General features: G+C 47.2%; 3 protein-coding genes across 3 annotated transcripts in view; 1 reads left to right on the top strand and 2 right to left on the bottom strand.

The window, feature by feature from the left end:
• The window catches only part of DGCR2 (DiGeorge syndrome critical region gene 2), a 51,326-nt gene extending 44,553 nt beyond the window's left edge, over positions 1-6,773 (bottom strand). The window contains exon 1 of the mRNA XM_009888160.1: positions 6,746-6,773. Coding sequence (XP_009886462.1) covers positions 6,746-6,773 — 28 coding nt within the window. The remainder of the gene's footprint in view (positions 1-6,745) is intronic.
• Positions 6,774-6,852: 79 nt separating this feature from the next.
• Positions 6,853-7,746, top strand: TSSK2 (testis-specific serine kinase 2). Its single transcript, XM_009888159.1, has one exon. The coding sequence runs from the start codon at positions 6,853-6,855 to the stop codon at positions 7,744-7,746; it is 894 nt and encodes a 297-aa protein (XP_009886461.1).
• Positions 7,747-8,394: 648 nt separating this feature from the next.
• DGCR14 (DiGeorge syndrome critical region gene 14) overlaps positions 8,395-17,254 on the bottom strand; it is a 12,542-nt gene continuing 3,682 nt past the window's right edge. Inside the window, exons 3-11 of the mRNA XM_009888158.1 lie at positions 16,978-17,149; positions 15,951-16,046; positions 15,215-15,381; positions 13,175-13,292; positions 12,369-12,502; positions 12,126-12,228; positions 10,651-10,760; positions 9,608-9,723; positions 8,395-9,089 (exon numbers count right to left, since the gene is read on the bottom strand). Coding sequence (XP_009886460.1) covers positions 8,807-9,089; positions 9,608-9,723; positions 10,651-10,760; positions 12,126-12,228; positions 12,369-12,502; positions 13,175-13,292; positions 15,215-15,381; positions 15,951-16,046; positions 16,978-17,149 — 1,299 coding nt within the window. The 3' untranslated portion in view covers positions 8,395-8,806. The remainder of the gene's footprint in view (positions 9,090-9,607; positions 9,724-10,650; positions 10,761-12,125; positions 12,229-12,368; positions 12,503-13,174; positions 13,293-15,214; positions 15,382-15,950; positions 16,047-16,977; positions 17,150-17,254) is intronic.

Genomic DNA, 17,254 nt, shown 5'->3' with positions numbered 1-17,254 from the left:
CCCCCGAATGGCCTCCAGCAGTCCCTTCTGTCCCCACTGGGACAGCTCCCAGCAGTCCCCTCTGTCCCTCAGGATGGCCATTGCCAGCCACCACCATCACCCCAGAGGCACCAGTGCATCACATCAGTGCCCTCCTTCCTCACCAGGACTGCAACACCGGTCCCTCCATATCCCCAGGATGGCCTTGCGGGTTCCCTCCGTCCCTACCAGGATGATCTCCAGTGGTCCCCTCTGTCCCCCTGGGACAGCCTTTCTCTGTCCCTGGCTGGGGTGGCCTCAGTCACCACCAGACAGCCTGTCCCCATCCCCTCTGTAACAGTCTCAACCGGCCTCCTCTGTCCCCCAGGACAGCCTTTCCCTGCCCCTGCAGGGATTCCCTGCTCTGTCACCAATGCACAGGCACAAACTACCAGGATTTTCCAGCGCCACTGACTCCGAGGTCGACCATCATTATTAGCCTGCTTCATTAATCAGCTCCTGCCTGCCCACCACATGGTGAGATGGTCCCTGTGTTCACCTGTCTGCAGGAGCGACACCAAAAAAGCAGCATTCGGCACTGGGACATCCCCGTAGCCAGGTCCCCGGTGCGGAGGCTGCCAGCACCACAGCAGAGCCAGAGCTGGCCGGTGTTTCCATACCTCCTGGAAACCCTGCGTTCCCGGTTCCCAGACCCAGCCAGAGAGGAAACGCATCAAGAAAACTAATTGTGTGGCTCAGGTCACTGTTAATGGCCCTGCAAATGACAGGTGCCTTTAGGAATTTGACCCTGGGTGTTGCTGCACGTCAGGCCAGGCAGGGTGGTGGCTGTCCCTGCCCGGAGCCCAGCCTGCGGAAGGAGACACCACCCCGGTGCCACAACTGTCCCGGCACGGGGGTCAGCCCAGGTGGTGTTTGGGATCAAAAGGCAGTATTACCTTCTACCCCTGTTCCCAGATTGAGTTGGAATTTCCTCTGAAATTCCCTTCGGAACTCCCTATGCTGGGAAGCGTAGCAGGGGTGCTCAGGCAGCGCAGGGCACAGCAGGGGCTGAGTGTGGCGGCTGACCCACGGTGGCTGCTGGGGTCGCAGGGAACCGACACCTTCCCCTCCAGAGAATTCCAGCTTTTCAGTAAAAACCTATTCAGAGTCAAAGCCAAAACCCAGGAAGCTTCCTGGGGAAGTTTTTTTTTATTATTATTATTATTATTTTAGTGTTTACAACCAAGAGTTTTCCACTTTTCATGCTACAATATGAAGTTTTCAAATAAAACATTGAAATTCCAATAAGGACCATTTTAACTCAATCTTACACGCTCCCTGCTTCCCTGTTAATACCAATTACTCACTACACCCAGCAGCAAACCTCCCTCGGGGCTATTCCCCATGGATGTATGGATACTTCTCCTCTCACATTGCTTCTGCTTCCTCCCACTGCCGACCTGCAGGCAGGGGGACGGGGGCTTCTGCAGGTTTTCTCAGGCACCCACTGCCCCCAGCCCCAGGGGAGCTGTTGCCGTGCTCAGGTCAGCAGCATCAGGGAGATGCTTTTCCACGACGGTTAATGTGGCAGCAGAAAGCGGTGCCCACTAAGTGGTTACTCCCCGGAGCTGGGACAGCAGCAAGGCTGGAGCTGCGTGCCCTGCGGGGCCCCGGGAGAGCCGCGTGGCTGGGGACGTGCTTGGGGACCCGCTGGAGTGCGTCACGAGCAGCGGGGGTTGCCTGAAGATTTAGGCCAAAACCCATTTTGCCAGCTCTCATGTGCTGCCAAATGCTGTCATGATCCGAGCATCCGTGGGGACCTGAAGCGTGACAACATCCTCCAGCACAAAGGCACAAGCGTCAAACTCCCCAGCTTTGCTCCTCCCGAGGGATGCTGCGGGGGGAGGCTGTTCTCAGCCCAGCCACAGTGTCCCAGATTGATCCAGGACATTCCTTATCCACCCCAGGCCCACGAGACGCAGGGTTTGGGCATCAGACCATACATGACAATGTATAAATAAATGCCCTGTGACGCCTCTGCCATGAGAACGGGGCGCAGGCTGCTCATCCCTGGCTTTTGTCCCAAGGGAAGGCAGACCTCCTTCCCACACGCCGCAGCACGCAGTCCCCCACTGGCTCCGAACAGAGGTGGCTCTGGAGCACACACGTGTGCCAGGCGAGCACAGCAGCCCGCACAGCACCCCTCAAACAGGCGATAAACAGCCCAGGCGCATGGCAGCACACAGGAGAAGGGCAGGAGGCACCCATTTCCCCAGGCTGTGCCATGCCCAGTGTTGTAATGCTGGCAGAGACCGACATTAAGGGATTGGTCGAGCCATGAGGTTTCGAGGCAGAGCCGTCCCGCAGGGCTGCCCCGGCCCCGAGCCCCCAGGCACTGTGGGCTGTGTTTTGGGGAGCCGGGGCAGCCTGACACCCCGAGGGGGAGGGACAAGGATGAAACACACCAGTGAAAACACACCGAGCGCCTCTGCCCAGGGCACGCGGGAGCTGGCACAAACCAGGCATTCCCAGTTTCCTACTGGGAACAAGTGTTTCTCTAACCAGTGAGTGCAGATCACCGGTGTCCCAAAAGCAGAGGAGAAAGCTGTCATGCCCAGGAGGAGCAGAGGGAAGGGGCTCACCAGGAGGGCGGCCAAACCCAGCTCTCACCCTGGCCCAGCTCTGAGCTGGGGTCCGTAGCCGGCTGCCGCAAGGCCGGCCACAGCGAGCTGGGATTGGGGCAGCAGATGCAAATATGAGGAAGCAGGAATTGCTCCATCTCCCCCTCCCCTGAGTGACCGGATCCATTTCCTTCATTTTCACAGAGAAATAGCCCGTTCCTCCAAAACAACACAGTATCTCCAACCACAGCTTCCCTTCTGAGCTAAGCGAGCAGAGAAGTAGAAGGCAGCGCAGAGCCCCAGCCGTTACTGGGACCCACTTTCGGGTGGGTGCAAAGCTGCAGCCCCACGCCATGGCAGGGGGGGGCTCTGCCCCAGGGAGATGCTCTTGGCTGAAGGGCGCAGGGAACCAGCCTGCGGCTCGGTGCCTTTGGGAAGTCCCATTGCAGACTCGGCTCCCTGACACAGGACACAGCTGGCGTGGGCCGCAGGGGATCAGCCAAACGAAGTTGGAGCACAGCCTCCTGCCCCAAGGCAGTGCCCACCGCTCCCCTGGCCACCCTGGCCCTGCTCTTTGTTCAAAGTATGGCGTGGGGTGACCGTGAGAGTTTCTCTTCTCCTCTCTCTTACTCGCCTCACCAAACCCTGTGTTGCTGCTTGTCTGCCGCTCGGGATTTCCTCACCTGCGTCCCACAAAGAAAAGAGCAGCAGTCATCTCTGGTGTAATGGGTGTTTTGATTCTTCAAGGCATCTGAGCCTGCCTTCTCTGTTGGGTTACAGCAACTCATCCCTCGTCCCCACTGGCTCTCCTTCTCCGTCCAGGTTACGCACCTCATCCCTCGTCCCCACTGGCTCTTCACGGTTCTTACAGCTTTCCCCCTAAGAATTACATCCTGCCATTCCCCGAACCAACCATAATCCCCCCCTCTTTCCCATCTACTCATAAGAACAAGGATCCCTTGCGGTCCCTCCTTTTCTTTCCTACATGGAACCAGAAGCCAAGCCCCAGACTGCGTGTGCAAGCACTCGCACGCTCTGCACGCCAGGGTGTTACAGCCCCACGCCACGGGTCCACTGGGGCTCCCACGGTCTCTTGCAAGCAGCCGGTAACCCACCACAGCCATCCCTGCCACCCAGGAGATCCCCACTGCCACCACCACCGCTCACCACCAGCCATCTCCCCAGCGTTAGGAGAGCTGCGGGTGCTTTTTTGGCTGAGGGAGGAAGCACGTCGGCCCTTGCACGTAGGAAAATGCAGATCTACAGAAACAACAAAGGGAAAATAACCCTCTGAAAAACAGAAGGAAAAAAAAAATTGTAAATTATCATCAACCAGGATTTTTTTACACAGTGGATTTTGCCCTGTAAGGCATGTTATCCACTAGTGCTACAGTAGCAAAAAAAAAATCTGGCAACAAAGAGTCCACTGATTCCCTAATTACAGATAGCAGGGGCTGAACTGCAGCAGGAAGCAGAGACCAGACACTACAGCAGGCGTTACAGGAAGAGCCCATCTGAAGAGCACTACAGCCCCTTCAAGAGATCCAGTTTTAGAGCATTTCACTGAAAATAAATTACATTCCCAGCAAACATGTGAAGGCCCTTCAGTCTGGTGGAATCAAGGCTGTGATTTTAGTAGGGCTGTCTAGGTTAATTCACTTGAGGGCGAACACAAAAACAACACCGTCCCACAGGATATTTAATGCAATCTGCTTTTAAGCATGAATTGCACAACATGGAACTGATCATTCTAAGATAGCATATTGCCCCCTCTGTTATTCCAGCTACATCTTGGTATGAGCATGACCAGTTTGAAATGCTGTGAAAGATGCACACCCCGTTGCACTCCTGATCCACCTGTACACCCCATCCACAGTGCCTCGAACACTGCCCAGCCTTTACGCCCACCCCATGCCCAGGAGAGAGAGCTCTAGCACCCAGCGAATGGGTAGGAATTATCTAACACGAAGATGGAGGCGATCAGGCACCGAGCTTCACACACGCACGCTGATCACAACCTGCTTCCGCACATCCAGTCCACGTCCCAAATTCTTTCCCTGTTTCCATCTATACTTGTTCTTCTCTAATCCCCATCTCCTCCCAAAATAACTCTCCTCTAATTACTTTTTCCCATTGGGCCCAGTCTTGCTACATCGTAGCCAAATTTGGTCCTTCTGATACCTCTGACTGGGTCACCTCCACCCCACCAGGATCCACGCCCCAGGTGGTCCTCGTGCTCCTCCTCAACCACCTGTGAAGCTCAGCCATTTCCCCAGGTGCTCTCTGTAGCGTTCCAGCAGCTACCTGCTGCATCTGGCCATCTTTCAGGTCATGTCTACTCCTTTCTCCTGGTCTGTCCAGTGACCCAAACTGCAGGCCAGGGCCTGACCATCTGCCTGTGTACCCTAACAGAGAGGTCCTACATTTCATGGAGATAAGTAGATTGTGTGATCATTATAAAATAAAAAAAATAGTTTTAAAAATTACCCAAGAACTTGTTATATAGCCAGTTCAGTCCTTAAAGAACATCTCTGAAAGCACAGAAACACTAGTAAGTGTTCCCTTTACATTCATTCATGAGTACCTGAGAATATTTTTTTTTTTTGCTTGAAGAAAAAACTTAGCCTTCAATTATCTCTGAACTAAAAAAAAAGAAAAAATTACTAATTTCTTGCAGTCACAATTCCCAGCAATGCCATGTTGATCAATTGACATTTACAAGGTGCACTATAAAAACTGAATCCTTTGGAAGGGTTTTTCAGAGTCAGGGACGTGAGTTTTGGAAGTGGCAGTGGAAACCACGCAAGAGGAAGCTCTCCAAGACAAACACAGCATCAAACACCCCAGACCTTACAGAAGGCTGCGGGCACTGCTCAAAGATTTGCATAAGATTTTCCATGGATGTTCCCTGGGTAGAACATCACCTGATTATAGCAAATGTCAAGACTGCCAAGTGTTACACAGGCTGCCTTGTACCCAGGTGTGGTGCAAGAAGTGTACACATCTGGCTACATCTGCTTCCTGCTGAAAGGTGCTCAGTGCTTCTCCAGGCTGGATCACGCTGCACAAGTGCTCATGCCACACTCAAAGGTCAGCCCGTACCAGAACAACCAGAGCTCTGAGTGCAGGCTACATATGGTTAAAACTGCTCTTTGGGTTGGGTTTGGTTTTTTTTTTTTTTTTGGCTAGTTATAAAATTTAGCCAAAAGTTTCAAAGAACAGGAAGAAAAAAAAAAAAAACCCAAACAAAAGCCCCAGTCTGGTTATCAGAAGTATCACTTCTGTTCTTCAGAATGACATCATCAAGGACTGGTAGAGGAAGCAGGATTGTCCCTAACCCCTGTGTTGTGATCATCAACATCATCAAGTCTTTGGAGTCACACACATGGCAGCTGTAAAAACAAATTTGAAAAAGCTGAAATCAACGCAAAACAAAGAGCCCCAAAGACTGATTACAGGGAAGCAATCAACATGCAAAACAGTAATCCTCTGAGCTGTTTTGACGAAGGTGTTGGTGTGGGCCCTTCTCAAGAGCAGCAGAAGCTGGAAGTCAAAATGTAACTCCCCCACCAAATAAGGGTTTAAGAAAAAGCCAGCTGCAAAGCCCACAAAAGCAGCCAATCATCAGAGTGACAAAATGGAGGGGCTTGATGAACAAAAAGAAAATTAACTTAAGAAGCCAACTCCTTCCCCTAATAGCCCATGAAAAAAAAAAAAAAGAACAAAGAAAAAACTCCAAACCAGTTCTTGAACACAGCCCCCATGAAGACAAAGCAGCGACCCTTCCCTTTGAGGAAAGCTGGAGGAAGGGTAGCAAAGCCACCGTACACCAGAAGCAAGCCCACGTGGGGCTTGAAAGATCATCTGAGGCATACAAAAAGACGACAGACGAAATTTCACCTGACTGACAGGTGAATAAATATAAAAAGACTTGGGTACATTTTAGCAAAGCCATTTCAGCAACTTCCATCCTGTTAGCAAAACTAAATATAAAGATCATTTTATGAAGAATGCAGAGCAAAACCACTGTCTCTCAGGCACTTGATGTTTTGCCCTGGATGACATCATCTCGTAGCTTTACAGCAGGACTGAAAGATCCTTCCAAGTGCCCTACGCAGGGGCGGCGGCCTGTGACATCACATAGCAGCCAGCGCCGGGGTGCCCACCTGCCCACTGCACCAGCGTAGCCACCATGCTGCGTGGGCACGTCACCTGCCACCACGCATGATGCACACCAGTCCTCACTCATGCTGCTCCCCCCAGCTCTGCCACCATGGATGATGCTGTGGTGCTCGGAAAGAAAGGCTACAGCCTGAGCAAGACACTAGGAGAAGGCTCTTACGGCAAAGTGAAATGTGCCTACTGCGACCGGCTGAAATGCAATGTGGCCATCAAGATAATCGACAAGAAGAAAACTCCTCAGGACTTCCTGGAAAGGTTTCTCCCCAGGGAAATAGAGGCTTTGAAACGTTTGCACCACCCCTCAATCATCAAAACCTATGAGATTTTTGAGACATCAGCTGGGAAAGTGTACATCGTGATGGAGCTGGGGGAAAAGGGAGACCTCCTGGACTACATCAAGATCACAGGAGCTATGAAAGAGGACATTGCTCGCAGCAAGTTTCAACAGTTGGCTTCTGCCATCAAGCACTGTCATGACTCGGACTTCGCTCACAGGGACCTGAAATGCGAGAACATCCTCCTCGATGAGGACCTCAACGTCAAGCTCTCAGACTTTGGCTTTTCCAAATCTTTGTCTCGGGATGAAAACGGAAGAACAATTCTCAGCAAAACCTTCTGTGGCTCTGCTGCATACGCAGCCCCTGAAGTGCTGCAGGGCATTCCTTGCGACCCCAGGATTTCTGACATATGGAGTCTGGGTGTCATCCTATATACAATGGTCTACGCTTTAATGCCATTTGATGATTCCAATGTCAGGAACATGATCTGTATTCAGAAACAACACAGGATTCCCTTCCCCAACTCAAAACACCTGACTGTAGAGTGCAAGGACCTCATTTACCACTTGCTCCAGCCCAACGTGTCTCAGAGGTTGTGCATAGATGAAGTTTTGAAACACTCATGGTTGCAGACTCCGAAATCCACAATCCCATCCCCTCTGCCAGCTGCAGAAGAGGGTGAGCATTCCCAAAGTCCGCGCGAATGAAAGTCTGAGCACAAGCTGCAAGCCAAATCCCATTCTGCAGAAAGGGAAGGAGAAGAGAAAGAAAAGGGAGCCTTTTAAGGATGGAGAACTGGTGGTTTTCAGCTTCAGCTTCTCTGTACCCTTTCAGAAATAGCCCTCGTCTTTTGCTTTACGAAGTACAGCAACAGAAGACACAGTACATCTGCTAACGTGAACGAACAGCTTAACACTACTATTCTCAAAAGACCTGTCTCTGATACGGTTTGCGGGGTCAAGAAGTTACTGTCAAAACACATTGGACAGTTTCTTTCAGTGCTGCTGACATTTAACAGCTCTTATGTTCATGTTTCTCAAGCTCCCGACTACACCGGCTGCAGAATTCACCCGTGCATCAACCACATTCTAGATTCAATAAGTAAGAGGGCAGGTTATTAGGAAGCGTGAACTGATGTCTGAAACTGTATGTGTACTGTTTTCATAATGTACCACCTCTCTTGACAGGCTCCCTGTACCTTCAAGAGCATCAGTTTAAACTCCACTTAAATTAAAGAGAAGCCCTCTAAAGTTCTGGGTCATGTCTCAGTATATACATGGTTTTATCCCCTCTTCTGCAAAGCACAAAACCAAACAAGTTTCACAAGCTAGAAGAAAGTCCAGTTCAACATTTTAGGAAGGCTTACCACATTTTATAAATAGACATATCTGTACAGAAACTTATTTAAATGCATGGCCATCTTAAAAAGAGAAATATATCTTTAAAAAACTATCGCCGTTTTCCAAAAGCCAGAATCTTCTCTGCCACTGCAAGAAGGATCCTTTTGCTTCAGCAGCCCTGTGTATCCCACTATGCAGTTCAAAGCGGAGTTATACCACAGCAAGAGATACTCTGCTTCCAAAAAGCATATCACAGGCTACTTTAGCTATATAGTCTAGAGTAGTGCTGGTCCCAGATCTTGTAACTGCTGGCTTCCATTCTGGCAGCTGTATCTAGACACCCCTTACAACCGATGGCTCACAACATCCAGCTGTCTGCCAGCTGAGCACAGCCAGTTCACTATCGCCTTGCTGGTGAGAGGAATATTCAGAACTCAGATGCCTTCCTTCTCTTAGGAAGCTGCAGTAAATTGTCTGTGATCGATGTAGTATCCTGAGATACTGGCGTCTGAGATACTGTCCTAGATTGCGGGGTGCTTGTGGGTGTATGAGGCCCATTTGCCGGGGTCTTGTAACCAGGAGTTCCTGTGTGGGCAGGGGAAGGAGTATAGCTGGCTCGCAGGGCTTTGTCGGTATATTTACTTGCAGTCCTGTTTACTAGTCTTTGCAAAGCTGGTGACATTACTGGGCTTAGTCCTTTTGGAGTGAGGCTGGAATAGAATAAACAGTTTTAAAAGATTTTACAGTAAAAATCTGCAATTTATCAGGAAGAGCACCAATGCTTCCACAGGCAACCTCGGTGTCCATTTCCCCCCCAGACCTGCAGGCTCTCTCTAGAAAGAGAAGTGACAGAGAAACCTCCTACATCCCTCCCAAACCTGAGTGGCACTGTCTGCCTTTTCCTTCCAGCCTGTTCTGTCCCTCCTGCCACCCAGCCAAGCAAGCCTTAATCATGTCTCCCCTCTGCAATGAGGCAAGACACCGATCCAGATGCATTGCTGGGTGGCTGTGGGGCAGAACAGTAACACCGACAAGACTATCAGCATTACTATAACAGTCATAGTGACAAGAGTATCAGGGACAGTCACCAGTTTCCAGAAACTTTTAGTTTGACTGTACCTCTTCCTGCTTCCAGTACTCTCATCATTCCTCTCTTTTTACATATGTTGATTTAAATCTCATCAGAAAATACCCATCCCCAGTTCTCCTATCAGAACAGAAGTCTCACCTGGCCAAGTTTTCTGTCACTTTTCGAAGGGCCTCCTGCTTCTTTGCTCGGTTTTTAGCTGCCACTTCATTGGCCATCTTGAGTCCTAACCTCTCACGGCGCCCAGGCTCCAGGATCTATAAATGCATCACACAGTTCACTCGTCAAGGCACTCATACGAGTGCTGCATAAATGAGTCAAAGCACCTTCACAGTTGGATTCCAGTCTACAGGGATCTAAACCGAGGAGAAGTGGGGTCATCCCACACCTCTCTGCTGGTATATAAAAGCCGGAGAGGACACAGAGAGACCTTCAACTTGCCTTAGCAAGTAACAAAAATGGTAAAACCAGTTCAGTGAAGGAAGCAGCCATTATCTCTGGCATTTCCTCCTGCTGTCTCTTCTAGACAAACAATGTCACCTGTGTCTTGCCTAGCCTGGCCTGTAGCCAGCCAGCTCAGGCAAACACAGACATTGCTAAACAGCAGGAGAACCAGTCAAGAGCTCTGCAGCCTGACAAAACAGAGGCTCAGAGAGCAAATTACACCTTTCTTAAAGTAAGAGTCTCAGACAGCTCACATTCAATGACACCAGTGGGAGATAGGTGGCACGCAGGGTCAGCTGCTATTAGCAAAGCCAAAGCACCTTTTCTACCCTGAAGTGATACACCAGCCTCAGGCTGTGACAGCCAGGAGATCAAGACAAAGGGAAATCCTACAATTTCTACCCACTCATACACTAAAATCAGAGAAATCAAGAAACCAGGCACCTCTTCAGCTTCCTCTGAAAGTCCCTCTGTTTGGGCCCTCATCAAATAGTGAGCCTCACTCTCCTGCCAGCAGTGTGTGCTCCACCTCAGGTATCTCCACCAAGCAGCTTTCATGTGGAGCCACGTCCACCTCCACCCTCCAAGCAGAACCTAGATTATTAGTCTCAAGGACTGGGAACACAGCCCAGAGATGTGTCACACTCCCACAACAATATTAATCTATCAGTTACTCACTTGCCTTTCCCTTATTAGTCGCCCCCCCCAAGAATGACATGCTGACTCCTGACATGACATACCTTGAAGGCTGGTCCAGGTGTTCTGTCCACATACGGCGTTTCTGAGCCTTCTAGACGCAAAGGGGTGCTTTCGATTTCACCCCATGTCATAAAAGGAGACTCATTCACACCTAAAACCAAATTTTAAAAGTCATGCTCATGCAAAATATTTGACTATTCGATCACCACAAAACACCCAGAGAAGCTAATTATGAAATGCAGCAAATTCATCAACGCACAAAGGAGCCCCTCCACTGCAGAGGAAATCAGAGCCGATGTTGAATAGTACCATGTGGTTCCCTTTAAAAGGGCATGACCTTAAACTCACAGGACTGCCTGTGGCTGTGTCACCCTCTAGGTTACAACACCCAAGCACTGTCCTTCCCATGTGTTTATTTTTCCATTTGGTGAGCTTTTGCTTAGTGAGACTTTCATTTTTTCCTCTACGATACTAGTCTTCCCCTCTGCTATTGTATGAAAACTCCTTCAACACAGGGAACTATTTAAAAGCAGGGACGGGCAGAGGACTTAAGATACATATAATAGCCAAACGTACCTTCAATTCATCTTGAAGCTAGCTTGTACGAAACAGTGACTGCACCTTGTCTAACAGCTACAACTGCAGAATAGATTCTAAAATCCCAATTAAGTCACTGGCTAGAAAATCCTGCTGCCCAGGCTTTGGAAAAGGCATTTACAATGGAGAACGGAGGTGCGCTCCAAATGCCACCTACAGGTTTCCGAAGGAAAAGCCTCAGTGTGCTCACCTTTTAGCATAATAACAAAAGACAGGGAAACATAATTGCTGGTGAAGAACGGCAAAACATTCAGATACCACATCTCAACTGGAAGAAAAGTCATCAGTTTGTTCTAACTCCAAGTATTGTGTGACTAATGCATCTGAACAAAAGGAATCTATAATACACAAGTGTATTCACACAAAGGAAGAACCTAGAAAGCAGTAGACCTGGAGGAAAACAGTAGGTAACACTGTCAAGGAAGTGAGGTATGCCACATCCCTATGAGTCAGGCTGTATCATCACTCAGCAAACTACTGGATACATTGACACGAATGCTCCTTGTTTTAAAAAATCAGCACCTGAACTCATCAGGTTAATGTTTGTGAAATGTTTGAATTCTTATCTTTAAGCTCTAGAGAAGCATCACCCAGGGATAAAACAAGCAGCCACAGCACCCCAGTTGCCTACAGAGGCTCACTGCCCTCTAGATGATTCCCAAGCAATGGCACGGCAGCTTGCTCAGAGCCCCCTGAGTACAGCACGACTTCTCTTGCCGTGCAATGGACTAGCAGTTAAGCACTGCACCAAGCTGGCATACATGGTACACGAGAAAGTCACCAGCTCACTAGATATATACAGGTAGAAGGCTTACCTCCTTGTCTAAACCAATGATACCCCAGCGTTGAACAAACAGAGCCTCAAAATGAGTGCAGTAGCAGTCCTCTTACATCATAAAAAATAAGAAAACCCTCTTACCAGGGGCAGGAGAGGGGGTAGCCACAAATCCATATCCATTCACTTTTGGAGACTCTTGGGGTATTAGTTCCTTCCCATCTGGTCCCACTTTGCCCTGTTTGTACTGAAATAAAAAAGACAAAGCCATTCATGTGGAGAAAGGTGTGAGTCAGCTGTATCCAGCACACACACACAGTTCTCCTGGGTGATGAACAATACCAGAGGGCAGAGTCTAACAAGTCAGAAGAAGTAAAATTATCCAACCTGAGCATTGAGAGCTGCAGCTTGTTGGAGCTGAGATTTGCTCACGGCTTGGCTAAAAGGGTCCTTCACAAAACGGGTGTTTCGATGGACAACTTCCCTGGGCTTCTTGAATACATCTTCCTCATCAGGTACACCTTGAAAAGCAAGAATTCTTTTAAGGAAGGGCTCAGGTAACCCTAGGCAGTGTGCTCTAAAGTTCCCAAACAACGTGACACTTGCCACGCATTCCTACACAACACAGAATCCATCAGCAGTTGCAGTGTCTATCCCTAGGAATTTAAAATAATATTTGCACAAGATATATGCTTTGTAACATCTGAAATGTATAAAATAGGATGAGGTTTTAATTATTTTTTTTTTTAGAAAACAGTAAGATTTTCTCTTCTCTACTTGACTGGTTTGCAGAAATTATCATTTTTACAGAAAACTGCATTTACAAAATTATGTAGTTTTCTATAGCAACAAAGGGACCAACAAGCCCAGGGAGCACTCTTTGAGCAGAGGCAAAGAATGAATAAAGATCACAATAAAGTGCTCATAAATAAGACAGACCAAACCGGAAAAAGCTTCGGCTCCTGGAAAGAAGTTCTTCTGTAATAAAGATAACGTGCTTCTCAATGACAAATAGAACATGATCAAACTTTGCAATCAGAGGCAAAGGAGCAAGGTCAATAAAGAAAAAAAACCAAAAACAATACATATATATATATATATATGAACTTCACCTAAGAAAAAGTGCTGTAAACACTGTTTGGAGTCAATCCACCTAGAACCAATGCCTTTCCTGAGAAACCTGCACACCTCACCTGTTGGATAATACATGAGGGTGTTTCGAGCTGTGTACTCCCAGGTCTCCAGTCCGGCTTTCACATTCTCCAGAGCTTGCTGCTCTGCTGAAGGAAGTGCCAGGTTCTCATTTCGTCGCTGAAAGGGCGATGAAAAAAAAAACACACCACCACATTAAAAAAGGACACAAAAAAAAAAAATCAGGCCTGAAAAACTCCTGCAATTAGACATACATAACTTGGAGAGCTCAATCACGAGCTCAGCTACCTGCCCTAGCACACTTTGCATCTGGCGTGGCACAAGCACTCTCCAGCAAGTGGCATTTGAGAAACCATCCTGTTCCCAGGAGAGCTTGCAAACAACAAGTCCATATGCAGGGAGAATTAAAGAATTATCTTCTCAGAAAGATTATGTTTATGACTGGTTTTATTACATCTTGTGACAACACTTGTGATGGCTAAACTTTTTCTGGCTTTTTTTTTTTTCCTCTTATCCACTAATCAAAATTCAAATGAAGCATTCATTGCTAAACAAGGGAAGAGTAACATATGACCCTGCTATCTAATATAAAGGCCATCTACAAGGCCTTGGCTGGTAACCTTGAGAGAATATTTGTACACCCTAGTCTCTTGCAAACTGCATTAGCTGGGGCAAGCAGTAACAAAAGAACAGACACTTCTTCAATACTTGGTCAGAGAGTTTTCAAACGTTTCTATATGCAGTACAGGTATGGAAGCATTTGACACATTTGCACAATTACTTGCGTGCTGTTGCCAGCATATTAGTATCACTGATACCAACAAGAAACTAACAGAAGGCAATCAGCCACCAATAAATTACTCCATTTTAAAGTTCTCACACTAATTAAACTAGACAATTACTGACAGAAGCTATATATTAAAGACATCAACCGATGTGGTCTTTAATAGGTATCGTCCATGTACATTTACATAGCAGTATTGACACTGAATACGTTAAATGAAGCACAGTGAAGTTGTCTGCTACACAAACGGGCATGCTGTGCAAGAAAATGCAAGGTCTGAACAGAGTGCTGGCTGACAGGAAGACACACAATATCAGCACAAGACCAGCTCCAGCAACTTCCCCTTGACCTGAAACAACCCCTGTGCTTTGGGAACATTCTCCTGCTCCCTGCCTTTTAATTCTGGATGAAAGCATTTGAGCAAAGAATATGCATAAGGAGCCACAGAGGGCATTTCTATTGTAACAGACTCCAAGGGTTTACATTAGCTGGGATAAAAACACTCATTCACAACAGCAGCAGTAAACACTCATGCGCCAGTGTCAAACTTCATTAAAAGGCACTGTGACTCACACCCATCACTGACACATCTGGCAACAGTGCCAGCTGCTCAGTATTGATGAAGAAGGATTGACATGGCAGCCCCAGAACAGTCCCTGAACTTCTCACAAAGGTAGCCGAGGAAGACAGGACAGCAGCCATACTGTGTACAGTACTTTACTTTGGCAGCTGAATGGATTATTACTGATAATAGAAACAGAAAACTGAGATGAGAGAAACAATCTAACTCCAAATAATAAAGGGCTGATGGATAAACAACAACAGGAACTGTTCTCAGTCACTGTCCTTGGTATATATAGCTGCTTATGGAAGATACTGCCAATAACAGCAATACTTGCCCTTAGTGCAATGCTTCAGACTTAAAGCTTTAGGAAGCAACTATATCAAATGCTGTTCTTGCATTACAGATGAGGAAAAATAGGACTGTAAAAGGAAGCACTGAGCTGTCACAGGACCCAGGAAATTGAGGATTAGCTCAGATTTAGATGTGATCACCCCATGCACCTACTATTCAAAATCAAGACCTTTCTATTCTTATTCAGTAATATGAGTAATTCACCAGCCTAATGCGATATCGCCATGCTCAGAGCCAATGAGCATGTATTTATAGCAGGATTCAAAAACAGAAGTTAAGATAAAACTCTATTTAATCAAACAAGAAAGAAATACAGTAAAATGGTATTTCCTTGTTGCGTCACTTTGGAAGAGCAGAGGTACAGCTGAGCCACTTCCCTACCTGTGCATACTCCTCTTCTGCACTGTACAGCCAAGCATGCTTGACTTTCTCCTTCTCTTTGGCCACTTCCATGATCTGCTCAAACGAAGCATTATCTTCACTGGTGTGTTTTGCTAAGAAGCTGTCCAGACTGGGAAGTGCGTCCTTATCATCTTTTTCTGCTTCTCCTAACAAGAGGAGGGAATAAGCCTGAGAAAGGTTAACACCTCCCTTTCTATGAGAGCGCTATACACAGCTCTTAATCCCTACTGCCAGTGCGCCTTCTACGGACCCACTCATAATTACCATGAAGCTCGGTAAAGAAAATACATACATGCAGAGTGGTACCATAACAAATTTTCACATAAAACCTTCTATGGCATTTAGAGCTATTTGGGTTAAAGGGAAAATGAGCAAGTGGCCAGCTGCTAGCAGGCATTTCTAATATACTACATGAATAGCTCTGCCCCTACAATCTTTGTTTACTTAATTTCAGGTGACACAGGAAAAATTTTCTGCCTTCAAAGAGATCACCTGACTTAAGAATTTACACAGCCATAAAGAGACCAATAATTGAGAATTCATATACCTGATGTAAAACATTACATCAAGTTCAGAGTGATCGTTTTCACCTACTAAAAGGTTAAAGGAAACTGCTTAAACATCTGCTAAACACCCAAAACCCTTATAGGAGACAGCTCAGGAAAGTATTTTCCTGCTGCTGAAGAATTCAGCTAGAGAAACATCATTCTCCTACCTTCTTCCCCAGCTTTGATGCCAGCTTTGGATTTATTCCCCAGTGGAAGGCCACCCGGACGTACTTCTGGGGTTTCAAACGTGGCTGGAGTAACATCTGTGACAGAAAACAAATGCTCACACAGTTACTAGAGCATGGAACAGGACACTTGTTGTGACATCTTCCACCACAGAAAGGGTCATGTGCCAAACAAGTCACAGAAAACATATCAAAAGAAGAACAATTTAATTAAAAAATTGTGAAAAGACTCAAAAATATTCAGTTCTGTCTCAACCACTGAAGAAGATTTTGCTTTCACCTAAGACATTATTTTTCTCCTGCTGAGAAAAATTCATAGGAGAGTCACAGCCCAGTATATTTGCCAGCTTATCTACAGCTTTTGCCAACAGAAGCAAGCAGCCAGCATAACAATCCTAACCCTGGCCAAGGCCAGCAACTTCAGAAGGGGAGGAAGGGAAACCACTTGGTGACACATGTCCCTTGCCATGAGAAAGCCAGTTACCAACACCCCACTGCAAGAGCTCAGCCAGGGACTGGGCTTTAGTACAAAAACATCTGAACTTGAAGTGAAAACAAACATACAACAGGGCATTGGATGTCTGCTAGGCAAACCTCTGGTAATCACAAGCTTCCAACACCTTCTGTCTCCATGGACACATCTGCAGATGCAACAAGAACCCCTAAAACTACAAAAAGGATTCAAAACATAGCTTAGAGTTTCTGATAGTATAATATTGCACATTAGAGCATTTAACATTCCCTACTGAGCAGGAACTTGGCAAAAGATGCCTATGAGAAATGGTTATTCAACAGCTGTTTTTTACAAAGCCATTTCCCCAAGCAGGAATTATTACACATGATCAAATTCAATGATCAATTCAGCATCAGCCATCAGATACTGGTATACTAATTCCCATGCAATGTCAATCTTGATTCTTTAAGATAAGCACTGCCTGCACAAAGTTAGATAAACCAGAGCAGTGATATTAGATATAAAATCTTTACACCTCGGTGAGCCAGTTCTTACAGGGTGCAGCAGGTGTGTCCCTTGATGATCGACCCAAGGAGGAGCCAAACTTGATAGCAATTTGTCTCATTTTCTCCAAGTCACCATTTTCTTCCGCCTCCAGATATTCCTTCTGCGCTCGCAGCTTCTCCACATCAGGAAAGAAATCTCGCTGAATGATTTTCTCTAAGCCCTAAAAACAGAGAGACAACTGCAAGGCCACGCCGGGACACCTCGGAGCGCTGGCTCAGCTTGGGGCCAGCCAGGCACAGCCCTGGGGAAGGACGGGCAGCCCCAC

Source organism: Charadrius vociferus, unplaced genomic scaffold (genome assembly GCF_000708025.1).
Source record: "Charadrius vociferus isolate BGI_N301 unplaced genomic scaffold, ASM70802v2 scaffold326, whole genome shotgun sequence".
In the NCBI taxonomy this organism is placed as follows: Eukaryota; Metazoa; Chordata; class Aves; order Charadriiformes; family Charadriidae; genus Charadrius; species Charadrius vociferus.
Note: the sequence above shows the minus strand (reverse complement) of the source record. Positions and strands in the feature narration are given on the sequence as shown.